Source organism: Nyctibius grandis, chromosome 4 (assembly GCF_013368605.1).
Source record: "Nyctibius grandis isolate bNycGra1 chromosome 4, bNycGra1.pri, whole genome shotgun sequence".
NCBI lineage: Eukaryota > Metazoa > Chordata > Aves > Nyctibiiformes > Nyctibiidae > Nyctibius > Nyctibius grandis.
In genome coordinates, this window is record NC_090661.1 from 98,577,303 (window position 1) to 98,591,596 (window position 14,294).

The 14,294-nt window shown below is 41.6% G+C and overlaps 1 protein-coding gene across 1 annotated transcript; it reads left to right on the top strand.

The window, feature by feature from the left end:
• Positions 1–1,811: 1,811 nt before the first annotated feature.
• On the top strand, positions 1,812–11,785 carry DENND10 (DENN domain containing 10). Its single transcript, XM_068398732.1, has 9 exons — positions 1,812–1,863; positions 2,459–2,655; positions 3,885–3,964; positions 5,499–5,647; positions 5,837–5,948; positions 6,314–6,414; positions 7,862–7,969; positions 8,570–8,664; positions 9,361–11,785. The coding sequence occupies exons 1-9, from the start codon at positions 1,818–1,820 to the stop codon at positions 9,535–9,537; spliced, it is 1,065 nt and encodes a 354-aa protein (XP_068254833.1). The 5' UTR covers positions 1,812–1,817; the 3' UTR covers positions 9,538–11,785.
• Positions 11,786–14,294: the final 2,509 nt, after the last annotated feature.

Sequence of the window (14,294 nt, forward strand, 5' to 3'; positions counted from 1 at the left end):
ATGACATCGTGACTAGCTGTGACCCTCTGCAGACCTGGCTGTCGTGCACTGGTTTCTTAAGTATATCTAAGTATGACTTTCCAAAATACATAGGTAGATGGAGAAGTTGTCTGTTTATGATGACTAGAGACAGCCTGATCTTGTATTTTGAATTCCTGTTCTGGTATATTTCTTTCTTGTTTGGTTTCTTTTTGCACACTGTTCATATTAACCATCTTGCACGGCCACCAGAAAGGTTCCTCACTACTATACAACGCATTTAACAATTTACTTTTAAGGTTGCTTTGTAATCACAGTTTATTGCTAAACAGAAAAATAGTTGAAACTAAGATCAAAAAAGACACAGTCACTGTATGGAAGCTTGAGCCCCATCAGTGTATCCACATAACACCGATCCCTTTTCACTCCATTGCATGAGCCTCCACTCTAGAGAAAAAAAAAAAAAGCAACTTTGCTTTTTCAGGCTCTCTTCACTTGTTTCTCCACAGCCTTGTGTCCTTGGTCTCAGATCCAGTGACCGGTGCTGTACACAGTGTTCTCCATCAGGCCACACTATTGATTTATACAATGGTATTTTAATACGGCCTGCACTGTGAAATGTCTCTGGCAGCCTAGATGTTTCTGTTTCAAACCACAGTTATACATTCTGTAGACTCTTCATTAAGCTATTTATAGTGCCGAACAAGTCCTTTTCTTGTCTTCATAAAATGAATCTAAAAGTCTGTAGGACGAGTACCAGGGACACCGCCCAGGTCTGCGTGGCAGCTGCCCAGCATCCGCAGGCTGCCTGTGCCCGTGTCGCCAGAGCCAGTGCCTCTCCTGAGGCCTTGCAGCCTTCTCTGGGGGCATCTGTTGGTGTTTTATAGCAGCATTTGCTGTTCAGTAGCCCACTCCACTTCTTTGAGTCTCTCTCAAGTTCACGAAAGCACTCCAGGCTTGAATCAGACGATTTTGTATCAGGAGCAGCTTTTATGGTCTGACTCCTCGTGTCTCTTTGTACATGGTGGCTTAGTGTATTAAATGTGTGTGCTTTAACTTTATGCCATTATGGAAATCATACGATAGGCTACCCTGTAGTGTGTTCCCTAGCCAGGTGTGGTCCTTGACGAGCCTGGCTTCTCTCCCAGGACTGCACGTTTTCTTTAGCAGCTTCTGATGCTCCTGTAGTCATCCCAGGTATTTTGGAAGTTTCTTCTTCCTCATCAGTGGCTGGTCTGTGCCATTAGCGGAGTTTGCACACTGTGGCTTCCATATGTGGTATTCACGTACCATCGTTCATTCAAACTTGAAAATGAGATCTTTTAATTCTCAAATAAACTTGTTGATGCATGGAGTTAATTCAGGAACAGCAGTTGTGCTTTACGAATATTCCTCACCTTAGGCTGCCTTTTGGGCACAAACCAGCCTTTGTGCATGCTCTGCAGAAGCACTGGGGGGGCCTGTACTTTGCGCTGTGTTCAGGGGTACCGCTCCTGGCCGTGACCTGGGAGGCGGTTGCCAGCAGGGCCACCTCGTTTTGTGTAACACTCACCTACATCCTGCCCTGTGACTTACCAAGCGAGGTAACGCAGGCAATCAAAAAAACTGTATTTTTTTCAAAAGTCTTTTTTTTATCCGCCCTAATTACTGTTGGGAAACAGGCTGGCAAATACCAGGGCGGGTGTGAGGGACACAGCTGGCACCACCACGGCTGAGGGGAGGGAGCGCTGAAAAATGGCGGCCAGGGCGTGAGGGGAGGACAGCCCGGGGGGCGGGGCCTCGGCAGGGCGGGGGCGGAGCCTGCGGCGGGCGGAAGGCGGCGGGGCCGGGGTGGGAAGATGGCAGAGCCCGAGGCGGAGCTGCTGCTGGCCGTGGGGCTGATCGGTGAGGGCCCCCCGGCCCTGGGGAAGGGCTGCGGCGCGGGGGGCTGCGGGGAGGGCCGGGGCGGGGCGCGGGGCCGGCGGGGGTGCCGGTTAGCAGTGCCCCGCCGAGCTGCGGCCGCAGGGCCTGTGGCGGCCGGGCGGTTGGCAGCCTGCGGCTGTGCCGGGGGGTGCCCGCCGGCTGGGGCCGGCCTGCATGTGACAGCTGAACCCTGCACAGCTCGGCCGGAGGGTCCGAAACTCACGGCTTCTGAGGTGTCCTTAGGAAATCAGAAGCGGGAAGAGCAGGGACGGTCATAAACAGGCTGGTCTGGGCGCTTGTTGGTCAATACTTTGCTCATACGAATGTGTATTCGAGCTCCTGGTGCTTTTTTGACCTCGTGAAGCAGGTCAAGAGTGGATATTTATTAACATTTAAAAAATAAAACCCATAGCACAAGTGCTGCCCTACAGCTTAAATCGTAGCGGCAGAACTGGATGTCTAGGGTCAGGGTAAGGTAGAATTTTAATCTGCTTCCAGGAAACAAACTTGATTAACCCATCGATTTACTTCCTTGCTGCTGTTTGGCATTCTCACAGTGAACATCTTTCCACCATAGAAAAAGACACCAACGGAGATGCTTTGTGGGTTTGGTGTTATCCGTCTGTAACAGCTGAACTGAGGACTCTGTTGCTGCGAAAGTGCTGCCTTACAGATGAAAATAAACTGCTTCACACGTTTGTGTTTGGCCAGTATAAAAGGTTGTGGTTCTACATCACAACTGTGGAAGTTCAAGATTCTCCAGCCTTGAAAAAGGTAGGACTTGTCACATTGTTTTTTTGGTAGAGTGCAGGGAAGATTCTGCAGAACTTCCTCTGGCAGTTTAAGCAGTGTTTTCCTATTGTATGCTATGAGGAAGGGAAGCGTGGGATTTGAGGTTTTGCGTGCTCAGGGATGCAGCTCTTACCCAGCTGTCTAACCAGTCCACATGTTTTGTTTTTCACCAAGACATATATTGGATAGAACTGCAGGGGGATTGAGATAATCATTACCTGATTTAGATTCTTTATATTAAAATGGAAATGCTATTTCATGCCATTATTTCTAGCTAGTTACTTTGCATTTCAAGTTGAGCAATTTTTTTCTTTTTTTTTTGTTTGTCAAAGGATGTTTCATAGTGTCCAAATCTTGTTCGTATAGAACTTGAAGGTTTTTTTTTTCCAAAGGGTTGATTTACATATGTACTTTCTTTTCCACTGCATTGATAACTGGAAGACTACAAACATGCTTGTATCTATCTTCTCTACTTTCCCTGTTATGAAGATCATTAAATTGTCTGTTAAGTTTATTCAGTTTTCATATTTCATGCTGTATTGTTAAGCAGAAAGATAATGTGGTAATTTTGCATGCCCACAGCAGAATGTTGCTTGCCTTTCCTCACTCCAAGCTTACATCTCCTATGAACCTTAAAGGTGTAAAAAAAATAAAATAATGTGTCCCAGTGCTGTCTCTGGCAGTGGTGGTGGGAGATGCTATTTAAGGAGGACACGTGAGCCTGGGCATTGTCTGCAGACTTTCAGCCTTATACCGTCCCAGCCCACAATCATTCGATTGAGGAAGTTAAAGAGTATTTCTGTTTGTAGCCTGCTATCCGTGATTTTTTTTTTCTGGTATCTTTCAATATGTTGATGCTGTCTGCCTCCACAGACAACAAATTCTGAAAGTTTCCTACCTGCTGTGGGGAAGAAAAAGGCCTTTCTCTCTTTTAAACCGATCTCATGATGTTAAAGGAAAGCAACTCTTATGGAGTAGTTTAAGCAAAAGACAGTATGTACTAGATCTGACTCAATGGAAATGAGTCACGCCAGCAATCCGTTAACCAGCCCTTTTCTGCAGTTTGGAGCTCGGATCTGCTGCTACCGCTCACTTTTTTTTATCGAAACACCTTGTCCGAGTACTGCAGTAAGTTCAATAATGTAAAAAAGACTGTTCATATGGGGCCACTAAGTAAGCTGTGTATTTTTCTGTGCATGTGTCTTACCCAGGTGACCCACTTCTCCATTGTTCTGACGGCCAAAGACTTCAACCCAGAGAAATATGCAGCCTTCACTAGGATACTGTGTAGGTCTGTATAAAAGCTGTTTTGAGGTACTGCTGTGTGCATGTTTTGATCTTGCCAAGGCAAAAGATTAAATTTCCTTGTGGTGTGTTTGCATTTGGTCTAACAATCTGCTGGAAACTCAGTCCTACAAACTGCATCAGATTATGTAAATTCTTTATTTGAGCTTCTTATCTTGAGTTCATGCAATAAGTGTTGGGTGAATGTCAGGTGCTCAGTAGGTTTTAACATGTCTTCTCCAGACACACCAGCCGCCCACACACTCATTTTCTCTGTCATATTTTTAAAAAGCGTAAATATCTGTGAGGAGGTCAGTGCTCTGCAGTCACAGGTCACTGTGTGTATAGTGGACAACTTGCATCCTCCACACCACCTCAACTACAGATGTTTCCTGCAGCTCCTTGGAACTAGGCACAGCATCCTGGGCCTTTTTTGCTTTTCCTCTAGGAAAATGAGGGCCCTCTGCCCTTCCTGGTCTGTGGCTCTGTCTTCTCTCTTCTTCCAACCAGACTGTCATAGTCTCCTTCCCTTGTCCCATTTACTCACTTTCCTCCACGTCCCCATTCTCATGCTCTCCCTCTACTATCTTTCTTTGCTTTTCCTTCAGTTCCCAAATCAGTTGAGTCCTAGTCCTTGATAACAAGAGTATTCCCTGAGATTTTGCAGTTAATTGGATGCAATTGTGAGGTTATTGTATCGCAGACTTGGGAATGCCATTAGGTTTACCAGTTCTGCAGGGTTTTGAAAAACTGAGGTTGTTCTCTTTCATGGATATATGAAATATTTAGATTGGCAGTAGATCACGTTAATGCTGATTTGTAAAGTAATAGTTCTTTTCAAATCCAGGATATATTCCTCTAGACGTGATAATTGAGTTTCAAATGTAACATAGCTTTGCACTATAGCTAATATGGAAAATGGGTAGTTGAGAGCTTCAGCACTATTCCTGAAGTACCTTAACCTATAAAATAACTTATGGTGTCTCTCTGCTGTCTGGAAGACAGCTAAAAGTGCATGGCTTTTGTTGGTTTGGTGGGTTTTTTGTTTGTTTAAATGAGTGTCAAGGACACATGTTTATGTTTTTTTTCATCATTTAACAAAGAGTACAGAAGAATGCCCAGTGATACTTGGATAATAAATTAAAAGCTAGTCATGTGGTCTGCATGTAATAACAGGAGTTATTGTAGTAGTTGCTTTTTCATAAAGCAGCAGGTACCTTCCAAGTCTGCAAAGAATCTTTGGTGTGGACACCTGCTTTCACCTTTGTGCTGTGTTTCTATGTTGGTAAATGTTGGTTCTTCCACACAACAGGAAACTCAAATAAAAATACAAGGAATACAAGGTAGTTTTTCATCTTAGAAGACAGGTATGTTTTTGTGTGTGTCTTGAAACACTTCTAGTTCGGTTTTTAAAACTGCAACCAAGTGTCCAAAATAAGAATTCTTCCCAATAATATTGCTATTTGTGATACTGGGATTTTTTTCATGTATCTGCTGGTACTGATTGCAGTCAAAATACCAGACTCTTTCTTTTCACACAGAATCTACTTGAAGCATGGAAGTCCAGTGAAAATGATGGAGAGTTACATTGCAGTCCTTACAAAGGGAATCTGCCAAAGCGAAGAAAATGGATCTTTCCTCAGCAAAGATTTTGATGCTCGGAAGGCTTATCTTGCTGGTTCCATCAAAGGTTAATACCAGAAGTCTCTCTTCTGATTTCTTTTGTACAATATAAAATACAATCCAGTTTTTAGGTGTAATTCAAGTAAACAGTGTCAACAGTATTTATCTATGCTGTTATTATTAAGCTTCTTCAAAAAACAAGTGATAGTATCACCATCTGTATCTTCTATAAATTAATTTTCCGCCTCTTTTCTAGATATAGTATCTCAGTTTGGAATGGAAACAGTTATCTTATATACAGCACTGATGTTAAAGAAGAGAATTGTGGTGTACCATCCTAGAATAGAAGCTATCCAGGAGTTTACCAGGTACTTTGTCAATTCCTACCTCCTCACCCTCCCCCAAAAGTCCAATGAGTCTTGAACCTTCATTGAGAGAAATGTCCATATTTTAGGGGAAAAAATATCTTTATTAAACCTGTTTATTGAAATCCTGCTCAGTACCTCTTAAGGCTTTAGCCATATGTTTGTCAACTCAAGAGAAATTGAACTGTAGAATGAGTGATAAACTCTGCTTGTAGTGATAGTCAAAATCTCTGTAGTTCATGTATATGCATGCCAAATGAGACCTAGTCATACTAGTTCTTTCTTCTGACATGCATTTCATACTGTGAAACTTTAATTAGTATAGGGAAAAATCTACTGTGTGTCAAGTACCGATCTCATTTCCCTAGGACTTTGCCTGCTTTAGTGTGGCATCGACAAGACTGGTCAATTCTTCATTCATATGTACATCTAAATGAGGAGGAAGTGGAAGCCTTAAAAGCCTGCACAGGTAGAGATAATTTATTAATTGAAACAGAAATTAAATTTTGTTTATGTTTTTTATTGCTGTAATGTCTTGCACCAGTGCTTTTTGAAGAAAAAATTGTTATTTTGCTGTTAATGCTATTGTTCAAAGTTAAACCACCTCATTTTCTTTAGAAAAAGCAAATCAACTAAACAAGTGTGTTAGAAGATAATTAGTTAATCTGGTGCTTCTGGGTGGATCTGCATCAGTCTACTCCTAATTGCAGATGCAAAGAAGCTTTGAGACTTTTTTGATGTTGTGATCAGAGGGGTTGAAAGTCTTACTGTTGTAAAGCAGCAGCTCACTTTGGCTACTTGTTTTCCAACTTCTACACATAGCTAGTAACTTCATTTTTAGGATTTTTTTTGTTTGTCTTTGGTTCCTAACTCTGAAGTTCCAAATTTGAATGCTGACTGCTGCCAGTGAAGTCTCTGGCTCCTAATCACAGGCGGACTTTACCAGTTATGTAGGAGTTTGATCTGTGTGATGCATTGCTACATATGTGTAGTACTTGACGCGTAATCCAGGAAGAGGCCCTTGGTTTACCCAAAGGTTAGCATGATGCATAATGTGGCAATTAAGAGGCTTCTCTATACAGAATAATGAGGAAGACAACTACTTATCTTCAGTATTTCTACTGCATTACCAACAGTGCTTATTTTGGCTCACTAAACATCTGCCACAGAGAAAAGCTGTTCTAAGTTTGCTCACCTAGCATGCTATAAATAAGAAAATCTGCTGGTTTTATTCACAGAATCACAGAATGTCAGGGATTGGAAGGGACCTCGAAAGATCATCTAGTCCAATCCCCCTGCCAGAGCAGGATTACCTAGATCATGTCACACAGGAACGTGTCCAGGCAGGTTTTGAATGTCTCCAGAGAAGACGACTCCACAACCTCTCTGGGCAGCCTGTTCCAGTGTTCAGTTACCCTCACTGTAAAGAAGGTTTTTCCTCATATTTATGTGGAACCTCCTGTGTTTCAGCTTGCACCCGTTGCCCCTTGTCCTGTCAATGGATGTCACTCCTCTGTTCCAATCTAATGCTGACTTAGTGACAAGGGGCTCTTGAGTGGAGATTCTTTTAAAGAGGAAGTTCAGTGGTTTTTCATTTGCAAATGAAAATTGCAAGGTAGAAAGAGAGTTTAAAATTTCAAATTGATAACCCTTTTATATCAAATGTTGTGTTAGGGGTTCAACCACGATCAGGGAAATTTTGGAAGCTGACTTTTAAGCTCACCAGAAGTGAAGTGTTCTGCTGGACATGCTCATCAAGTGACTGATAATACCAAGAGAGCAACCTCTTGGATCCAATGAGTATTGGGTCAAAAACTCTTAGAACAGACTTCAGAACTGCGATTTTCCACAATATCTTGGTTTTATTTTGGCTTTGTTTACGAAGATCTTAATCTTGCCAAAATTCTGCTCTCCAGGTTACATTGCTGGATTTACAGATTCTGAAGTGAACAGTAGACCAGACCTCTATGATGTGTATGTGAATTTGGCAGATAGTGAGATCACTATCTCCCCTGTAGTAAAAGGTTGGTTGGTTTTTATATTTTTGATTTAGGGGCTGTTTATTCCAGAGTTGATAGTAACTGCTGAACTTTGCTGTAGGTCAAGCAGTCTTGATTCTTCTTCCATCCTGGTTCTGAAAAGCCAATATGTAAGCTTCTGTTTTCAGTTTTATTGAGACCCTGGAAGACTGGTGAAACTTGGAATTTGGGAAGACATGCTTCATCTTCCAACAAATGTACAACTGAGAAATAAACATCTATGTTAGACAATTACATGGAAGAGACATTCAGCTGAGGGTTGCTGAATGCAGAGATATCACATGAGTCTTTAGAAAAACATTGCACTAAATACTTGGAGACTGGGGACTGTTTGAAAGGAAAGCTTGTATGTTGCTTGTCATCTTACTGTTCCTTGTGATCTGCTTAGGGCTGCTTTAGAGGTAGACAATTGGCCTATGCTGGCGTGGGTGTTGATACATCAGGTTACTGCCTTTACCAATAGATTTCAAATGACAGTCATGAGGAGGACTCCTTGTTTTGGCTTGTTGTTCATATACATTTCTAGATATCACAGAAATGGTCATTTTACATGAATGTGTACTTTTTTTTTTTTCCCTTACTCAGAGGCAATGACAATGGGAAAACTTCACAAAGAAATTGGACAACTAATTGTTCAATCTGCAGAAGATCCAGATAAATCAGACAGCCAAGTCATTAAGGTTAATTTTTTATTTTTAAATCTAGTTAAACTACTTCTATCACTAGATCTTGATGGAAGGAGGAGAGTAGGAGGAAGATTATCCCTGGGAATAAGTTGATCTCTTGTACCCCCTGCCTTTTTACAAATGAGCATTTTTATTCTTCATGCAGGTTTTTAAGGATGACAGACTTGGTTTGTATTATCTCTTGAGTAACCACATTGCTGAAGAAACTTCAGAAATTGTATTGATTATAAGAATTCCAGTAAAATTAGTTTCCCGGTTTTATTCTACAAAGCATGTATTTTGCTCAGTACCTTGTCAAAAGTATTGTCAATACCTTTGAAGAAGTCCTACTGAGATGTGGGTTCTCAGCTATAGAGCCTGATTTTTATGATGATGTTTTTTTCACTTCCTCCCCTATCTAATACATTATTAGACATTTCACAATTGAGTGACTTGGTCAAAAGAGCTCAGTTTGGCCCGCGAGAGGAGCCTGTGGAGTGGCAGTGCTCCTGTTGTTCAACACCGAACAAGAGCAGACTGAAGAGTTGTTGCAAATTTGCCTTAAAATAAATGGGGTCTTTATTGAAAATTAACTATTTATTTATTGTTATTTTCTTTTTGTTCTTTTTTTTTTTTTAAAAATAAGTGTATGTTAAAACATCATAATAGCTAATACTATATTCATGGTTGCTTGTTTTTCTGTTCTTCAAGGATATTTCTCTGAAGACAAAAGAAGTCTTGGCTACTTTAGCTTCACTTACTGAAGTTTCTGATGGCAATGAAAAACCAACCCTTAACTCTGAGGCCCTGAAACAAAAGCGATTTCCACCAGCTACAGAAAACTTTCTTTTTCATTTAGCAGCTGCTGAACAAATGCTCAAAATCTGATGTTGATGCACTGCAGTGTTATGGACCAATTCAAAAATCCTGTCTTTGCCATACAGATAGGAATACCTGATATTTTATATGGAAAATTAAAGGTATAAGAGTGAATGTCATATTTACCACGATATAATGCAGAATATTGGAGCTTAACCGGGATCATATGGAAGCATATTTGGGAACATTCCTGGTGTCTTTACCCAACTATAACTTTGTATATATGGCTCCTGTATTTCATATCACAACGTGAGTGTATATACAAGTGGCATGGGCCCATGTGTCCAGGCTGTGCCAGACATCATTATAGTGGCCGTTTGTCCTGCAGGTTCCAGATGTTGGACAGCTCTGGTCTTGCTCTGACTTGTCTTCCTGGGGTCTGGAACTTGGGCTGCAGCACGCGTGCTGTAAAACCAGCGCAGTTTGGCTGTGCTAGTTTCTGCACAGGGATACACTGAATGTGCAGCTGGTCTGAGTGCTCATTCTGGGCTTCCAGGTATGTCAGCCTGTCAGATACTGCACTAGCTCTGGACTGCCTGATGCCTGGAAATCCCAAATAAATGGACAAGTTCTCTTCTTTCTACTTGAAAGGGTCTAGGTGTAAAAAAGGATGTCTGGGAAAATCTGATGTGGTAGCCTTAGTATATAAAGGAAGAGGTATTTTAAAGCTCAAGTGGGAGCTGAGCACGTCTTTTGGACTCTTGCCTTAGAGGTTTTCCCCCTTTTCACTCCATCCCATGCCTCTGATGGAGAGAAAAAGAGGACAGGATCACTATATTTAAAATGGGGCTTCCTAGGGGGGTCACAGACAAGTGCTGCTTTACAGCTGGAGTCATTTAAGAAGTTGTTAGAGTTCTCCACTGAGAAGATACCAGGCTATTCATTCCTGATCTGTTTGACAAAAAATCAGATGAGTTAAAGCCTAATAGATTAGAAATGGTCAAACTGCCAGGTAACACAGGTAGAGCATCAACCTCTTAAACTGCTTGAGCTGTAACACGGGTACTATCTGATGGTGCTCTGTGTAGACCCTATCTAGATGGAAACTTTGAAGTAATAGTGAAAATTGGGAAATAGTTTAGTGAGAATTAAAATTTGCCTACTTGTTTGGTTGCATAGCCATAACTCAAGAGATGATTATTTTTTTTCATTGAGCAGCCTGAAACTAAGAGCTTTGTAATCTTCTGAGAAGAATTTAGAGTCTTTGTAGGGAAATACTCTGAGCCAAACAATCTATATTTCTTCAGAAATGTCCACAACAAATCAGTCAGTTCTGCAGTAGCACTTTGTTGTAAGAAAAAATAACCTTTTTCCTGGCCTTTGTACAGATAGGCTCTAGCATGTGGTTTTACATAGAGGTTTTATACTTATGATTAAAACTTTAGTAATCAATATTTATAGTGTTAAATAATTGGATGTTTGCTATTCTGAAACTGGTAGAGCTCATCAGTAAATATGTGCAAGCAATATTGGTTTGAAAAAGGGTTGTCCTTTTCCTATGTATCACACGTTAAGGAAATCTATTTTAGAATGTGGATAAGGAATGTGACATCTATGTATAAAATGTCTAGTTGTTACAGTCAGTAAATGAAAGTGCTTCAGAATAATCCCCTATTTTCAGGGGTGTAAAATTCTACTTTAAACACTTACTCTGCAGTTTAAATTCTGAACACAGAGTGTGGGGTGGGTTTTTTTTTTTTAACTTCTGAGAAAAATACTGCAATTGCCTTCATTTACCTGTATGTGCTCTGCAGCTTTTTCCCCCCCATTTGTCCATTAATGTTTTTTCTTAATGGTTCTTTAGTATTGCTGCTTCTGTTTTGAGACTTTTACCACAGTCGGAATAGCAGAACTGCAAAGTTATGCTGAAAATTCCATTCAGGACCTACTTTAAAGTCCACTGAAACGGAAATCTTTCACCAAGAAAAACCTGAACGTGCTTTCAGTCAGCTGTCTTAACACCACATTGTAACTGTGAAGAAATTCACATAGTTTCTTATTAGCAAAAAGCCTTAAGGTATCTCATTAAGGTAGTATGACTGTTATAGACGACCACAAAAAGCAGAGAAGCTCAGTTACACACTAAATATTGAATGCTTACTTTGCTTTCTGTTTTGGAAATGATTAGGTTCAAAGTCATGGTGTTGTGTTAGATCTTGTATTCTGACGTTTGTGCGAAACAAATGAAATATAATTTTGCACTTAAGGAACTGGACTCATAGCCTGCTTATGTCTATTAAAAAAATCCTGAACAGTCTGCCCTTTAATTTATGCAAATATATTCTTGAATAGGTGTGACCACTGAGTCACAGGCCTTGGCTGTTACTTTTGCAATACTGGGATTAAGCTACAGCTTGATGCTTAGGTCAGAAATGTACATTCAAACAGTACTATCATCTGCGCTGACTTTTTTGTCAAACGATTGTCCTAATGTTCTTCCATTTTCTTTATGACTTTTCACACTGTTTCCTCTCAGAAAGGTTTAGAATAAAACAGAAAAATCTGGAAGGTCAGGACAGGAAAAGATTTCTGCTTATTTCTCACTTCCCTTTCCCCAGGATGCATACAAGCAGACTGCAGTTCCTGGTTTTGCAAAGTCAAATGACATCCTTTCTTCTTCCTCCTAGATGCAAAGACAGTGTAAAATGACACTTTCATTCATACCTTCTCATCTTACTGCCTTTCTGTTCTTGGATAAATACAAAATGGTGAATGATGGTTCCTGTCGACCTGCTAGGAGACATGCCTCCAAAACGCCTGCAGCATGTAGAATAATTGAAAGCTTTGAATTCAAGTGAGAATTGGAGCACTGCTTCTCCCTCAGTTGAGGCACAAGGTACTCCCCGAGCGCTCTGCCTTGCTCACTGCCCACGTGAACCAGTTAGTGTGCTGGCATCTCCACTACGGTGGCAGATATTGGAAGGTAGATAGTGAACAGAGCAAAGGCTTGTGAAGGGGAGCAGGATCAACAGTCAATCCCTTCAGCTGTAATTTTGCTGAGTAAATTGAGCTAGTCCCTTAAGGCTAACTCTGTGTTGTTTTTAGTGCTTTCATTCCTGGGGTTTTAGTGCCTGGTATGAGCTGGCCTGCCTTGTTTCCTGCGCGGGCAAGTGTTGGGGGGAACGTTCTGCTTGAAAGCAATGCAATACTGCGTAACCTGGAAAAAAGGGTGCAGGGCATCTGACAGCATCCATCTTAAAACTGTGGGCTGCTTCTGATCTCAGCCTCTACTTCAGTTCCCCAGCTGCCGAAAGGGCTTATGATAATTTGTGAATAGTGTGTTGTGAGAGGTTGTTTGAAGCAGCTAAATTTCTAGATAGAAAACAAGCCATAAAGCTCAGTGTAGGCAGTTCGGAGCTGCCTTGTACTGCATTACACCCTTCCCTAGGCAGCTGTCTGCCTGGAGTCTGAGTCAGAGGGATCTTTGGTCAGTGAGGTCATCCCTTGTAGCTGCCGAATGATGCGAGACTCGGGAGGAGCCTCCAAAGACTGGGCACAGCTCCTTCCCAAGCGACACTGTGCAGCACGTGGCCTGGTGTTTGCTGTGTGATAGAGAAGGAGCCACAGTGCAGGGCTCCCTCCCCGCCTGCATCCTTCCTTCCTTCCTCCACTCCTATGGCCTGCGGGGAAAACCAGCATGGCTGTGTTACAGGCTTGGGGGTAAGACGGGGACACAAGCTCCAGCTGAGGAAATGCTTTGATCTCAGTATTTCTTAACATGGGAGTGGCTGATTTTATTCTTTTTTAAGCTACATTAAAGGAACCTGGAAGCCTCATTGTATATTCCTAAATTTCAAGATGATAAGCTGGGTAGGTGGGGAACTGTTACTATATTGTGCTGTACTGAGACTTATATTTTCTTTGAAGGTGAAAGCTTCCATCTATTGTAGTTTACCACACCTTAAACTGGTTCCACCACTAATGCACTGTCACTTAACACACCAGCCGGTGCTAAAGGCTAGAGACAGACCTGCCTCGGGCTGGTATGTTGTTCATCTATTCCAAGTTACAAAGGGGAAGGTTTTCCTGTAGGTGCTGACTCTCCTCCAAAGTCCTTCAAACATGATGTTTTTCTGCTTGTCCCAGTCTTGTTCCCCTCACTTATCTCATCCCTCTGGACTACCAGGTGTCTGGTCCTGGCAGTTCTAGTCTCATAACAACTTTATTTCAAGATCAAGGATGCCAGGACCTTTTTAGCAATGTAATGTATTTTCCCTGCCCTGATTTGTGAAGCAGCTGAATCACCCAGGCTGACAACTGAACTGGCAGGTGCATGCCCTCCTCTTCTGGAAAACTCGGGTTAGGGCAACAGAAATATTTCTGAGAATGGGGAAAGTAAAGAGGTATTGAATAACCCTGAGGGAGCTGTGTTTAGTACGGCAAACTTCAATGCGAGTATTCAGTAAGAAGCTGGTCGAGTTTGATAATGGGCAGCTGTAATAACAGGCACTATTACCAGACCTATTCCATAAGCCTTACTCACAGAGTTGTAATGACATCGATTTGCTTAAAACATCCAAGTGTGGTGCCAGAGAATTTATAGCTTGTCTAGTTACCATGACGATTCAAAGTTTACAGATGTGTTACCTTCAATTTGTTGGCTTAGATCTACTGTTGTTTTTTAGTGATTTGTTTTCTTTTTTTCCCCCTTTCCTTGCTCACACTGTGGTTCATGTAACCAGCATTTACTTTAGCCATTCTTACATTAGAAAAAGGAGTGAGGGGTGCTGTGGGTCTTCATTGTAGTGCCAATTAATGTTTACTGA

What these genes read in the sequence shown, in the direction of transcription:
- DENND10 (XM_068398732.1), top strand. Translation starts at nt 1,818, where the DNA reads ATGGCAGAGCCCGAGGCGGAGCTGCTGCTGGCCGTGGGGCTGATCG. An exon ending in GCTATCCAGGAGTTTACCAG is followed by an intron (nt 5,949 to 6,313) that starts GTACTTTGTCAA and finishes TCATTTCCCTAG; the next exon opens with GACTTTGCCTGCTTTAGTGT. An exon ending in AGCCTTAAAAGCCTGCACAG is followed by an intron (nt 6,415 to 7,861) that starts GTAGAGATAATT and finishes TCTGCTCTCCAG; the next exon opens with GTTACATTGCTGGATTTACA.